General features: G+C 28.8%; 2 protein-coding genes across 9 annotated transcripts in view; both read left to right on the top strand.

Moving 5' to 3' along the window:
• LOC129916830 (protein numb) overlaps positions 1-13,756 on the top strand; it is a 323,367-nt gene that overhangs the window by 121,685 nt on the left and 187,926 nt on the right. The gene's annotated exons all lie outside the window — the stretch shown is intronic.
• Positions 1-13,756, top strand: part of LOC129916828 (potassium voltage-gated channel protein Shaw) — a 141,101-nt gene that overhangs the window by 105,561 nt on the left and 21,784 nt on the right. For all 8 annotated transcript variants that reach the window (XM_055997011.1, XM_055997009.1, XM_055997004.1 and 5 more), the window contains 6 exons: positions 6,440-6,572; positions 6,670-6,849; positions 8,528-9,040; positions 9,106-9,402; positions 10,404-10,613; positions 13,182-13,380. In XM_055997011.1, the coding sequence (XP_055852986.1) occupies positions 6,440-6,572; positions 6,670-6,849; positions 8,528-9,040; positions 9,106-9,402; positions 10,404-10,613; positions 13,182-13,380 (1,532 nt within the window). The remainder of the gene's footprint in view (positions 1-6,439; positions 6,573-6,669; positions 6,850-8,527; positions 9,041-9,105; positions 9,403-10,403; positions 10,614-13,181; positions 13,381-13,756) is intronic.

Below are 13,756 nucleotides of genomic sequence, written 5' to 3'. Positions count from 1 at the left end.
CCCATGTGAAAAACATGCTACACTGACAAAATTTGGGATGAAGGTTAAAGATAAAACAGGGACAAAGGATTCATAAAGTTTTTAAAAATATTTTGGGTGAAAGGGTGTTTTTTTGATAAGTTAAGTTGTGTGTGAGAAAGGTATCATAACAGCTAACTTATATTTTATTAATTTTTAAAACTTAATGAAATAGTTTTGGTTGGTATAAGAATTAAGAATCTATAAAAAGTAAAAAATTATTTTGAGTGAAAGGGTGTTTTTTTTTTTCAAGAAATGATGAAATTCGGAATTAGTACCACAAAAACTAGGAAAAAATTGTTACACCATGAAAATTGGTAAAAATGTTTCATTTATAACAGAAAGCAAGAACTCAAAAAGTCTATACAAATATTTTAGGTTAAAGGGTGTTTTTTTGGGAAATAAGGAAAAATCCTCGATAAGTCCGATAAAATCAATGGTATAAATGGTACCCTTACGAAATTCATTAAATATGTTCTCTTTCCCATGGGAACTACGAATAATGTAAGACTATAAATTTTGTTATGTGAAAGGGTGTTTTTTTTTAGAAGTAAAGAAAATATGGGTATATTTGAAAAAATGTGAAATACTAGAGTAATATTAGTGGTACCCTATTGAAATTTAGCAATTATGTTACTTTTAAGATAAGAAACAAGAATCTTAAGTGTCTATAAAAATATCATGGTTGCCAGGGTGTTTTTTTGAGTGAAAACAAAAATGATGGGTCACCCTAATGAAATTTGGCAAAAACATTGATTTTGGGATAGAAAGCAAGAATAAAGAGTTTTCATAAAAAAAATTTTGGTGAAAGGGTGTTTTTTTCGAAGAGATAGTGAAATCTGTAATTGGTCCCAAAAAGCCAATCATTCATTTTATTTATGGTTTTGATGAAAAATTAAACATTTATAAATAAGTTCTTACACTTTTTACGTGATTCATTATACCCATCAAATTTTTGAAATTTTTTTTTTTATTATTGAAAAAAAGAATTTTTTTAATGAAAACAAAAATGTATTTTTTTTTTAATTTTCATAGATGGCCATTTTGAAGAACACAACTTTGTATTTAAAATGGCCAACCTTTAAAATTTCTGTAAAAAAAAAATATTTTTCAAGGAATTAATGAGACATTTTAAGATAATAGGGTTCTTCAAAATGGTCATCTTTTGAAATTGAATTGTATTCAAACAAAATTTTGTTTTCCAAAATTTAAAATAAAAATATTTCGGGAGCTGCGTTGTTATAATTTGAATACAGTTACCAAATTTAAGAAATCAATTTTTCAGCAGCACTGTTTTGCGACCAATTTTATTGAAAACCATTTTTTTTTTTTTATTAATGAGTGGCAACGACTGTTCACTTTAAATGGTCATCATACAGGCAAAGTTTTTTTTAAACAATTTTATAAAATAAAAAAAAACACCCTTTTTTTAAATTTTAATATTTTTTTTTTTTTTTTTTTTGAAAAATTATTTTTTTGAAAACGGGTTAGTTAATGTTTTTAAATATCGTTTTTAATTGTTTTGGATTTTTAATAATTAAATATTTTCATATTTTGAAAAATCATTTTTTTGAAATGGTTAAAAATAAAAGTTTTTTTTTTTAAGTTTTAATAAAATTTTCAAAAAAAACACATTTATGGATTTTTAATATTTAATGTATTTTTTTTTTTTTTAATTATTTTTTTTTTTGAAAACGGGTTGGTAAATGTAGGTATTAAAATTTCGTTTTTAATTTTTGATTAATATTTTCTATAAAATGGTAAAAAATTAAAGTATTTTTTTAAAACTTAAAAAAAAAAACACATTTTATGGATTTTTAATTTTTAATAAATGTTAATTTTTTTGAGTTAGTAAATTTTTTTTTAAATTTCGTTTTTAAGTGTTGATAAAGAGTTTTTAAGAAAATGGTTTTTTTTTTTTTTTTTTTTTGACGGGAGGAAATCTTCAAAAGACACTTGGCAGTATTCGACACCAAGTAGTGTGGGACTCTTAACCACTAAAACCACCTCTTTATCAGGACCAATCTTGAGAGATCGACATCAGATTTTTCTTTCTTAACTTTGTAAAATCACTTTGGGGGAAGTTTAAACTTTTAATACTTTCCCATGTTTTTTTAGACCATAAGCTCATGAGGCTTGGTTCTTCTTAATCTTCGAACATGGTTTCTTGTATTCAAGACGGACACCATTTCAGAATTGGTATGACTTTGCAGTCTCTGATTATGCGATACAGCGTATTTTTTAACAACTTCTGTAACCGTTTCTATTTGTAAGTCACGATGTAGATCGCTATTTCTTATGTACCAAGGTGCATTAACTATTCCACGAAGGACTTTGTTTTGGAATTTTTGGATGATTTCGGTATTTGTTTTCTTTGTACAGCCCCATAATTGGATACCATAGGTCCAAACAGGCTTTAGTACTTGATTATACAGCATTATTTTGTTTTGGGTTGATAAATCAGAGTTGTTACCAAGTAACCAGTACATTTTTCTATATTTCAAGTTTAGTTCTTCTCTTTTCTTTTTGATGTGCTCTTTCCACTTTAGCTTTGCATCCAAAGTCATTCCAAGGTATTTGGCCGTATTGGCGTAAGGTACAGCTTGATTATTAATGAATATTGGAATATTGTTTATCTTTTTATTTGTAAAGTTTATATGTGAAGATTTTGTTTCATTGAGTTTGATACGCCATTTTTCGGTCCAATCTCTGACTGTGTCGACGGCATATTGCAGCTTTACTGCTCCCCTAGAGACACATTTGTCGGGTACCAAAATTGCGGTATCATCTGCAAAAGTAGCCATTATGGTGTGATTCCCAACTGGGATATCCCTTGTGTATAGTAAATACAGGGTAGGACCTAGGACACTTCCTTGTGGTACACCGGCTTCTATTTTCTTCAATTCCGAATATTCTTGATCGTACCTTACTCTAAACAATCGGTCTGAGATGTACGATTTTAATATTTCATAGTACTGTCTGGGAAGATCCCTTTGCAGTTTGTACTCAAGTCCCTCATGCCAAACCTTGTCAAAGGCTTGAGCAACATCTAAGAAAATAGCTGAACAGACTTGTTTTTCTTCTAATGCTTTTTCTATTACATCCGTTATTCTATGAACTTGGTCTATCGTGGAATGTTTATTTCTAAAGCCAAACTGATGGTTTGGGATTAACCTTCTTTCTTCTATAATTTTGCTAAGTCTCTTCAGAAGCAGTTTTTCAAAAACTTTTGCCATAATTGGTATAAGCGATATAGGTCTGTAAGACGTCACTTCTGTAGGTGGCTTACCTTGCTTGGGTATGACAATCACTTCATCAATTTTCCAATGGTGTGGGACATACCGTTGCTTAAGGCATGCATTTATTATATATTGGAGTTTTATGAAGGCTTTCAAAGGCATTTCTTTCATAACCTGAGCAGTAATTAGATCGTAACCTGGTGATTTTTTATTTGATAGTTGATGTAAACACATACTTTTTATTCCTTTTAATCTTACAATTGGTATTTCACTTTCATCTATCTTATCAACTAACTGCAAGCTATTTTCAGCCGCGTTTGTTGGGTATGGCTTAAAAACATTCGCAAGATGCTCCGCGAAAAGGTTAGCTTTTTCTTTTGGGTTACCGATCCATTTCCCATCTTGAGATTTCAATGGAGAGTTTAATAACTGCGGTCTTTTCAGGCGCTTGGCTGCTTTCCATAGCGAAAAATCGGTTGAAGCATCAGTCGTTAAATTCTTTAGGAATGTACTGAGTGAATCATTTTTGAATTTATAAATTTGTTTTTTAAGATTGTTGCTTATACGGTTAAACGTTGTTTTATCATCTGGAAATCTAGTATTTTGCCATTTTCTTCGAGCTCTTCTTTTCTCTATTATCAACTCTCTTATCTCTAAAGGATATTTTATTTCATTTTGTCTTCTATTAGAAAATGTTGGAGTACTTTCTTCAGCGGCCTGTTGCACATCAGCAATAAATTGTTCCACTTCATGGTCAATTTGCTCGATTGTATCCATGGGAGATCTTAAATTTATAAAACTTAAAAGCCTTTCTCTAAAATCACTCCAGTTTTTAAGAAAATGGTAAAAAATTAAAGTTTTATGAAAAAAAGTTTTTATAAAATTTTCAAAACAACACATTTTTAAATTTTTAATATTTAATATATCTTTTTCTTATTTTTAATTGTTGATTAATATTTTCTCAAAAATTGTAAATATTAAAGTTTTTTTTTAAAAGTTTTTATACAATTTTCAAAATACACATTTTTACTTGCTCTATAGGGCAAGTATTGGTTTCTTGCAGAAAAAAAAATTCGAGGTTTTAATCAAAACCAACATTACGATGATGGAGAAGATCAAAAAAGTGGTTTTCGTCATGCCGTCTGTCGGTCTGTGCGTCTGTGCGTCCATCTGTACATCGAGCTAGGGCCTAAACGTGTGGATGGATTTGCTTGAAACTTGGTACAGATGATTTTTGCGTAATTTCCTAGGTCCGTTTTTTTTATTTTTTTAATATCTCCTTTTTAACGCATACCTCCCATATACCGCTTTCGATGTATTGCACTTTTCTCGAAAACGGCTCTAACGATTTAGATAAAATTTTATATACGTAATGGTCTTATAGATCCTAACAAAACTGCGTTTTTAGTTTTTCTCAAAAAATTCGGAGAACGGAAATATGGCGTTGCCATTTTGCAAAAATTGACATATTTTTTAGGTTCATATATTCAATCGAAGCATAAGCTAATTTTATTCAAAATTATCAGACAACTAATTCTTTTCATTTTGAAATGTAAAATAAAAATTTTTTTTAAAGTTTTAAAAATTTAATTTTCTTAACATTTGAGTTAAAAAATTTTTTTTTTCGAAACTTAACAAAATCTTAAATTTACAATAGATATTTAAGATAAAGACACTTTGAACTACAAGAGCAAGTACGTGCGACCCAGTCGTGCATTTTATTTAATTTGTAATAATTTTTTTTTTTTTTTTTTTGAAAAATAATTTTTTTTTTTTTGAAAACGGGTTAGTAAATGTTTTCAAAAATCATTTTCGTTTTTAAGTATTGACTTATCTTTATCTTTAAAATCTTTAAAATTTTATTAAACTATAGTTTTTGGGAGTCCTAAAAACGACACTCTCGAATTAAAGCTGTTGGATTTTCACACAAGCTTTGTTCCACACGTTTCTACTTTACTAATTTTTTGACGGTTCTCAATGTTCTACTTTGCTCTGAATGTGGCCATTAAAGAGCTTGAAAAAGTTTGTCTTAAAAATGCTGGAAATAAAACATTTAACTAAGGAAATTTTTCATTTGACCCTAAAAAAGTTATCTCCAATTTAACAAAATCAAAAGCTTCACTCTTTCTTTTTCCTTTAAGACATTCTTGATCCTTCGAACTTCGATTCTCCAAAATCGATTTAAATCCTTTTTTTGTCCCCAAAATAATCTTTAAATAATTCCACTTATTAAAACAAGCTCAAGACTATCAAGACTTCCCGTTCAATTTTAATCCCAGACTTTTGATGTCAACTAAGGAAACAAAAAAGAAAGAATGAAAAAAACCAAGAAGGCAAGCAAGCAAACATAATGTGAACGTCAAGAGGAAAAACTGTCTCTCTCGGTATAATACTTTAGGAAAATTTTCTAATGTAAGCTCCTTATACACCACACGCTCTTTGACCTCAGAAAATTACCCTGTCGATGTTAATTATACTTCGTTTGGTTGCTTGCTTGCATCATGCAATTGTGTGTGCATTCTCTAGTGTCATGTTCTAATTTGCATACACTAATGCCGCATAGTCTACACATTTTCTGCCATTTGCACACACAATCTCTGTGTATTTTCTCTAGTAGTTTAACTCACCCCCTCCATAAAACCACTACTCCCCTTCCCCCATTTCAGTCAGACCGACTCTAACCGATGTTGTCAACCCCTTGGGTAAACAATGAGAGGGATTTTTTTTTTTCTTCCTTGCCTCAAAATGTATAGAAAGAATGAAAAACTACTACAACAACAACAAAAAAAAAATGTAAAGAAGACTTGTTGTCCAACTGAGGTAAAGATTTTTATCCTCTGTATTTATTGGTAGCATGAAAAGCAAAAAGGAAAAAAATAAAAGAGGATATAATTTCTAAAAAGGATAAAGGCGGACATTCGACGGGGGAGGGTTGCATCCTTATTTCCACACCCCCTCTTGTCTACTACCTTGGCAAAGAGCAGAGAAATAAAATTAAAATTAAATTATTTGTAACTTTGTCTGCTCCAAGGCAAAAACTAGCTGCAAAAAAGGAGCAAAATAATTAGTTTTTATGCGTTCGCTTGTATCTTCTTTAGAGATTTTATTTGTATCTGTGTGTGTGTGTGTGAGTGTGTGTCTGTTAGGTAGTTTTTTATAATTTTATAATTTTTTTTTTACAGAACAGGCAAACTACACTATCCGACAGATGTCTGTGGACCATTATTCGAGGAGGAGTTGGAATTCTGGGGACTGGATTCAAATCAGGTAGAACCATGCTGTTGGTCAACATATAGTATACATCGAGATACACAAGTAAGCATTTTTAATACTTTTTTTTTTAATGGAAAATGTTGATAATTCAATTTTGTATCTTTCTGATTATTTTTTTTTTTTTTTTCATTTTTTATAGAATACTTTAGCAATTTTAGATAAATTAGATATTGAAAATGAAAAACCATCAGAGGAACAAATTGCACGATTATTTGGTTTCGAAGAAGCCCTCAGTAATGGTGAATTAAATTGTTGGCAACGAATTAAGCCGAAAGTGTGGGCTCTGTTCGATGAGCCATCAAGTTCAACAGCAGCAAAAGTAAGTTCGACGAATTAATCTTGTGATACCATTGTGATATTTGTTCAAAAATATTGAATTATTAAAAAAGAAGCAACTTTGTAGGTTAATTGAGATTCGTAGAGTTTGATGTTAGTTAATATCACAAGAAATCGTTAGCTTAAAGTTATGATTTTTAGTAAAAATAAATTTATGAATTAAACAAGCACATTTATTACTGATATCATGATATATACTATAAAATGTACTGAATTCTATCACGTAACAAGCACATCCAGATACGGTTGTAAGTAACATATCACAAAAAATTACGAAAAAGTGTTTAATATATGAATTATTCCTGTGATATCTTTGTCATATTTGTTCAAAACAATACAATTATTTGGAAGGAATCAATTTTTAGATTGGTTAGGATTTACAAAGTTAGATTTTAGTCAATATCACAGGAAATTATTACTAACAAATTAAAAATATGAATTAATCTTGTGATATCCTTGTGATATCCTTGTGTTATTTGTTCAAAACAATCAATTTTTAGGTCGGTTAGGATTCACAAAAATAGATTTTAGTCAATATCACAAGGAATTATTACTTAAAAGTTATGATACATTTTTAATATTAATTAGGATTCGAAAATTTGGAAGTAAGTCAATATCACAAGAAGTCGTTACCCATTAGTTTGAGCTAATGAACATTTATAAAATAAACAAACACAATTATCGTTGATATCATGTGATATCCTTCAAAATGTACTAAAATATATCACGTTTTAAGTACCATCAAGGACGGCATTCAATTAATATCACAAGAAATTTTAAGTACTTAAATTTAGGTAGAAATCTAGGTTTAAAAATATCAAAGCATCAAAAGTTAGAGTTCGAGGAGAAAATGCTTAACATATGAATTAATCTTGTGATATCAATGTGATAATTGCTCAAAGCTGTAAAATTATTTAAAAAGAATCAATTTTTTAGATTAATAAGGATTCGCAGAGTTTGATGCTATTCAACATCATAAAAAATAGTTAGCTTAATGTTTTGATTTTTCCTGAGTGATTTCAAACTAAAAAAAACACATATACAATACATATGTACATACATACATACATATATGTACATATTACACTCAATTATAAAGAACAAAATATGATAAAAAAAAAAATTTTGCAGATTTTGATAAATATTACAAAATAATATCCGACATTACACCAAAGACCTTGTGATATAGCAAAAATATCACACTTACTACAATATCTATCACAAAATATCATTATTAATTGACGATTTAGATGAATATCACAAAATATTTTCCAATTTCATACTTACTACTATGTGATACTGACAATTTTTCTCTGATATCACAAAACCGCACAAAATATCAATCGAAATTGAAGATTTGGATAAATATCACAGATTAAAATTGGGTATTATTTTGTGATATTTATCCATATCTTTAATTTAGTATAAATATCACACAAATTATCAACTATATTTTATTACTTTAACAAGATATCACAGAGTCTCGCAAAATATTAAACTAGATATCACGAAATTAATGAAACGCAAAGAAATTTTTTTTTATTTTCCATGAAACAAGTCAATCATTTTATATATTTCAAACGATATCACAAAAATAAACCATCACCGAATAACTTTAAAAACTTAACCTAATTAATTCAATATTTTTTGTTTATTTTCAGATTGTAGCTAGCATGTCGGTGTTCTTCATATTCGTTTCTGTGATATCATTCTGCTTGAAAACACATCCGGGGTTTCGGGTCGATTTCCCCCCCGATGGGTCACCTCTATCATCGTCGACCTCATCAATACCTCTTACGACCACATCTAATAACAATAATTCACCATCATCAGTATTCAATATGACATTTGTTAATCTATCAAATGTCATCAACAACCAACTTAACAACAACAACACAACAACTAGAAAAGCAGACTTTACTGCCACCAGCAATTTAAGCAGCATATTTGTCGATTCGTCCAATCTCACGTATAAAAGTTCCAATCGAAAACGTTTAAAACGTTCCATCTTCAATGGCAGCGATTTAAATCAGTTTTTCGAACAAAAAATTCTCGGCGGTACACCACATCATCATGGATGGCATGAATCTTATGGTCATCCGCATGGAGCATTTTTTTACGTGGAATTGGTGTGTAACGTTTGGTTTTTCATTGAAGTTATTATAAGGCTAATTGTAAGTTTCTAAATTGTGTTTATGTGATATATCACAAGAGTTTTTATGATATATTTTTTTAAAAGGTTTCACCAAATATTTGGCAATTTATCAAATCGCCAGTAAATATTATCGACTTTACAGCCACTTTAAGTTTCTATACAGACGTTATGCAAAGAATGGGTGAACACACAGGACTGCTGGAAGCATTTTCAATAGTTCGTATTATGAGACTTTTCAAGCTAACCAGACACTCGCCGGGATTGAGAATATTGATACATACATTTAAGGCGTCGGCAAAAGAACTAACGCTGTTGGTGTTCTTTTTGGTGCTTGGTATTGTCTTCTTCGCTAGCTTAGCTTACTATGCGGAGAAGTTGCAGGTAAATCAGATCAAAATTTCTTCGAAATTCTGATTGGTATAAAAAAAACTCTGCGCAACAAAAATTGATGATGAGCTTCTATTTTTGTTTATTTTTTAACACTTTTCTTAAAAATTAGCTAATTAAACAATTTTTCATATTTGAATCAATTTGATCGTTTAATGGTATAAACTGGTATAAAATATTTTATGCTAATAGAAGTTATTATACGATACTTTTTTATTTTCAAGCTTTTACTTGAAAACTAGTTAACAAGGGAAAGTTCCATATTGAAACATTTTTTTGTTAACTGGTATAAACTGGTCTAAGATAATTACTTATTTTATTATTTATTTCATATTTTTGCAGGCTGTCAACAAATATTTGTGAAATTTTCTATTTAAACAAACTTATTCTTTTTATTTATTCGTAAGTTTTTTTTTATGTTTTGGTATAAACTGGTATAAGGAGGAGAATGATTTATATACCTTTGAAATATTTTTGCTAGGAGGATTTTTTTTTGGAATTTGGATGACTGGAGACTATTCTCAATGATTTCACGTTCATTTTGGGTTATTCCTAGTATTCTTTCACTTTTATACCAATAAAGTCACTGAACTAACAAAATTTATCTGGTACTTTCTTTCCACTTCTTTCTATATATCACTTAAATTGTTTTAAAGAAGTTTATATTAGTGAAAGTTATTAGAGTTGCTTTATACCAATCATACACAGAGAGAAAATTAACTGGTCTAATATGTAAAATTTATTTTTTCAAGAAATATCTAAATTTTATTATTATTTTTCTTTAGTGGTTAATTTTTAGAAAAATTTGATTTAGACTATCTTAATGGATGGAAGTTTAATATTATTTCTAATAGTAAAGGTACTTGAGATTTCGATTAGACCAGTCGATATTTATGGAAACTTAATTAAAATCAAAATAATAAAATTAAATTTCAAATCAAGACTATAATTGGTCTAATTTTACACATTTTTTATTGTTCTTTTTTATATTTAAGGACAACCCAGAAAATCAGTTTAAAAGCATTCCATTAGGTCTCTGGTGGGCCATCGTCACGATGACAACCGTTGGCTACGGAGATGTGGCGCCTAAAACCTATCCGGGAATGTTTGTAGGCGCTCTATGCGCCTTAGCCGGTGTATTGACGATAGCACTACCAGTACCTGTTATTGTTAGCAACTTCTCCATGTTTTATTCTCATACTCAGGTAATTACTATATAACTTTTGACCTTTCTTTTTTCCTCTTCTACTTTTTTGATTGATTAATAGGAAAAATTGTCATCCTCGTTTTGAAGAAAACTTTTTTTTTTTGTGATTCCTTGTCCCATCTAAACACACAAACATACAGAAAAAAATAATCATATAGAATGTGTCAAAAAGTTCAAAATGGTCGCAGCATTATGTTGCTTCGTAAATATGTGTCATTTCAACAAAAACAAAAAATATTAAGATAAAATTTAATTTTTAACTTTTGTGTGTGTGAAAAAAGACTGGCAACCAGACATAATTGGCTTGGGAAAATGTAAAAAGTTAGTCTTTTTTTTTGGGGGAAAATAAGGTTAATGTGTGTCCCGGATTTCAAGTTTTTAATGAGTTTGTGTTTGAATTTTGGGTTCATAAATTTTCTAATTGCATACGGAAATTTTTTACTCAAACAATTATTTTGATTAATTTTGTGGAATGTGTGAGCAGAAATGAAGAAAATTATTTAATTATCAAGTTTTAGTTCCAAAGGGTAGTTGTGGAGTAAATTGACAAAAGTTGCCTTTAGAGGATTGGACATAATTTAATAGAGTTACTTTATCGTCGAGTTTTATTCAAAATAGTGTTTCAGTGGCTATATAATTTTCTTAGAAATCAATTTAGATTAAGTTTACATTTAACATTTGTTTGTATGATAGTCCAAACAAAAAGTCACTGTGGCGTATGAGTAATCTTTTTATGTTTTTATTAAAAGAAACGAATAATTCACAATAAATCAGCAAAAAATTTTTTTTGAAATATATATTAAAAATGTAGGAAATAATAACGTTTCATAACATTTAACTTGGCATTTAAAAAAAATATAAAACAAAATGCTAATACCTATGGTAATTTTTTGAAAAAAAAAAATTAAAAAAGAATTAACAAAATTTCTTCCTGCATTTCTGAGAAAACAAAGATTTCAATAGCGCCATTTTCAGTTACATAAAAGTCTTTTAAGAGAATTTTTTATAATGATTTTCCAAAATAAAAAAAAAACATTTCTGAAGACATTTTTATTTAAAAAGTAACAAAATATAAAACTTGTTAGAAACGATTTCGAGAAAATGGCAACACCTTATTCTTAGTAAGACATTATTATAAAAAAAATTTTCAGTATTTAATAAAAATCATTTTTATCAAATTGGAAGGAAATTGGCCCACCCAAAATATACACAGATGCACAATCCACGCGCCAGGACAAAATCCTATTTTTTTGGATTTGTGTTGTGAATTGTGAAGGACCTGTTGATGTTGTGAATTTTATTTTCATCAGCAAAAATAAGATTATGTGGAAAAAAAGTTACTCATACATCACAGTGAACTTATATTCTTTCCATTTCAAATCACTCCTTTAATTTCCACTAGAATCGATTGCAGCGAAAACATATTCAGAAAAAAGCAACTCATAGAATTGACAAAGTCTTAAAGAAGATAGGTTTTAATCTGGCCACTGTGATAACTTATCCATCAAATCGAAAAATTCAAATCATTTTACAGATATCTTTGTAGAAAATTTTAAAATAAATTTCAACAAAAAAAAAGTATTTTAAAAATTTTGTAAATTAGGAACAAAATTTCACTAACTTTTTCCCAAAATTAAAATAGGATGAGATACAAGTTTTGTATCAAGGTCATATCAATTATGGGCTGGGTTCAAAATTCTTCCGAGGAGAACATTTCTTTTTTTTTACTTCTGCTTTTCAAAATTTTGCTTTAATAATTTAGTTTTTCAAAATTCTGCAAAAAATTAAACTAAACATTTTCCAATTTTTTTTTTAAATTTTTTGCAGAATTTTGTAAAAGCATCTTGCGGCAAAATTTTCAGCTTAATTGATAACTTAAATTCTTTGCCAATTTTTTTAATATTAATTTTTTGATAAATCAATAAATTAAAAAATAAGTCAGAATTTTGAAAGACAGAAAAAAAAATCAGAATTTTCATAAAAAAAGCAGAATTTTGAAAACCAGAATTTTGAGCCGCTCCCATTAATTATTTCTCAAGAAAAAATTCGAAGCAATTGCATCTCAGGTTAATAAATTTTTGTTAACCTTTACGGATATAAAATAGCACATCTTTAATTGAAAAAAAAAACAGTTTTTCTTTGCAAATAGACTTTTTTATCAAGAAAATTACATCGAAATTACTTTAACCTTGACCAATGAAGGCGCTTTGATATGAAAAATGATATAAACAAAACATGGTATCAACAAAACATGATACTCAAATATGTGGTCACTGTGGCGTATGCGTAATTTTTTTTTCTTACTTTTCTATTTCATGAAAAAACCGCTATTTCCACGTTTCACATGTAAAATGAAAACATTAAAACCGAAAAATGCAAAAGGATTGAGGACGAGTCATTTTCAGTTAGAGTTTTTTGTAAAAAAAATCTCTAGGGAATGAGTTAATTTTTATTCTATTGTATAGCTTTTCTCTAAAAAGAAAAAGACATTTTTCATACATAAACAAAAAATTTTTTTTTCGAAAAGTCAAAAATTACAACTTAAATTTTTTTTTTAATTTTTCAGGCTCGTTCAAAACTCCCCAAAAAACGTCGGCGTGTTTTGCCCGTCGAACAGCCGCGTCGCAAACGCGAACAAGGACCACCGGCACGTCGCACCAATGCCATCAAACAACAACAACATCATCCTCATCCGCCTGCAACATTAGTTGCATCCTCACATCCGCCACCCATATTCAAGGATCCATTTGGCAGTGCAAAAATAGGTAAACCTTGTCCCATCTATCCCATCACAGAACTCCAAGAAAACACACAACATATTTAGATGCAAAAAAAAAAATATTTTATTAATAAAAAAAAAAAAAAAACTTAGAAAATAGATTTAACATTTAGGAAAAAGATATTTTATCTCAAAAATTAAAAAAAAAAAAAATTAAATGTATATCTTACAAATTTCTGTGTATCTCTTATTCTTTTTGTCAATGTGAATGCCCAAATTTGATTTTTTTGTTTTGTTCAACAAAAATTACAAAACAAAAAAATACACACACACACCCCCCGACACCTACGACACAATAATTTTATTTATTTTTTTAACTTTTATTTTTTTTAAACTTAAACATAAAAAACAACGAAAAAAAA

Source organism: Episyrphus balteatus, chromosome 3, assembly GCF_945859705.1.
Source record: "Episyrphus balteatus chromosome 3, idEpiBalt1.1, whole genome shotgun sequence".
Classification (NCBI taxonomy): domain Eukaryota; kingdom Metazoa; phylum Arthropoda; class Insecta; order Diptera; family Syrphidae; genus Episyrphus; species Episyrphus balteatus.
The sequence above is the reverse complement of the archived record's forward strand: the minus strand, read 5'-3'. Positions and strand labels throughout refer to the sequence as shown.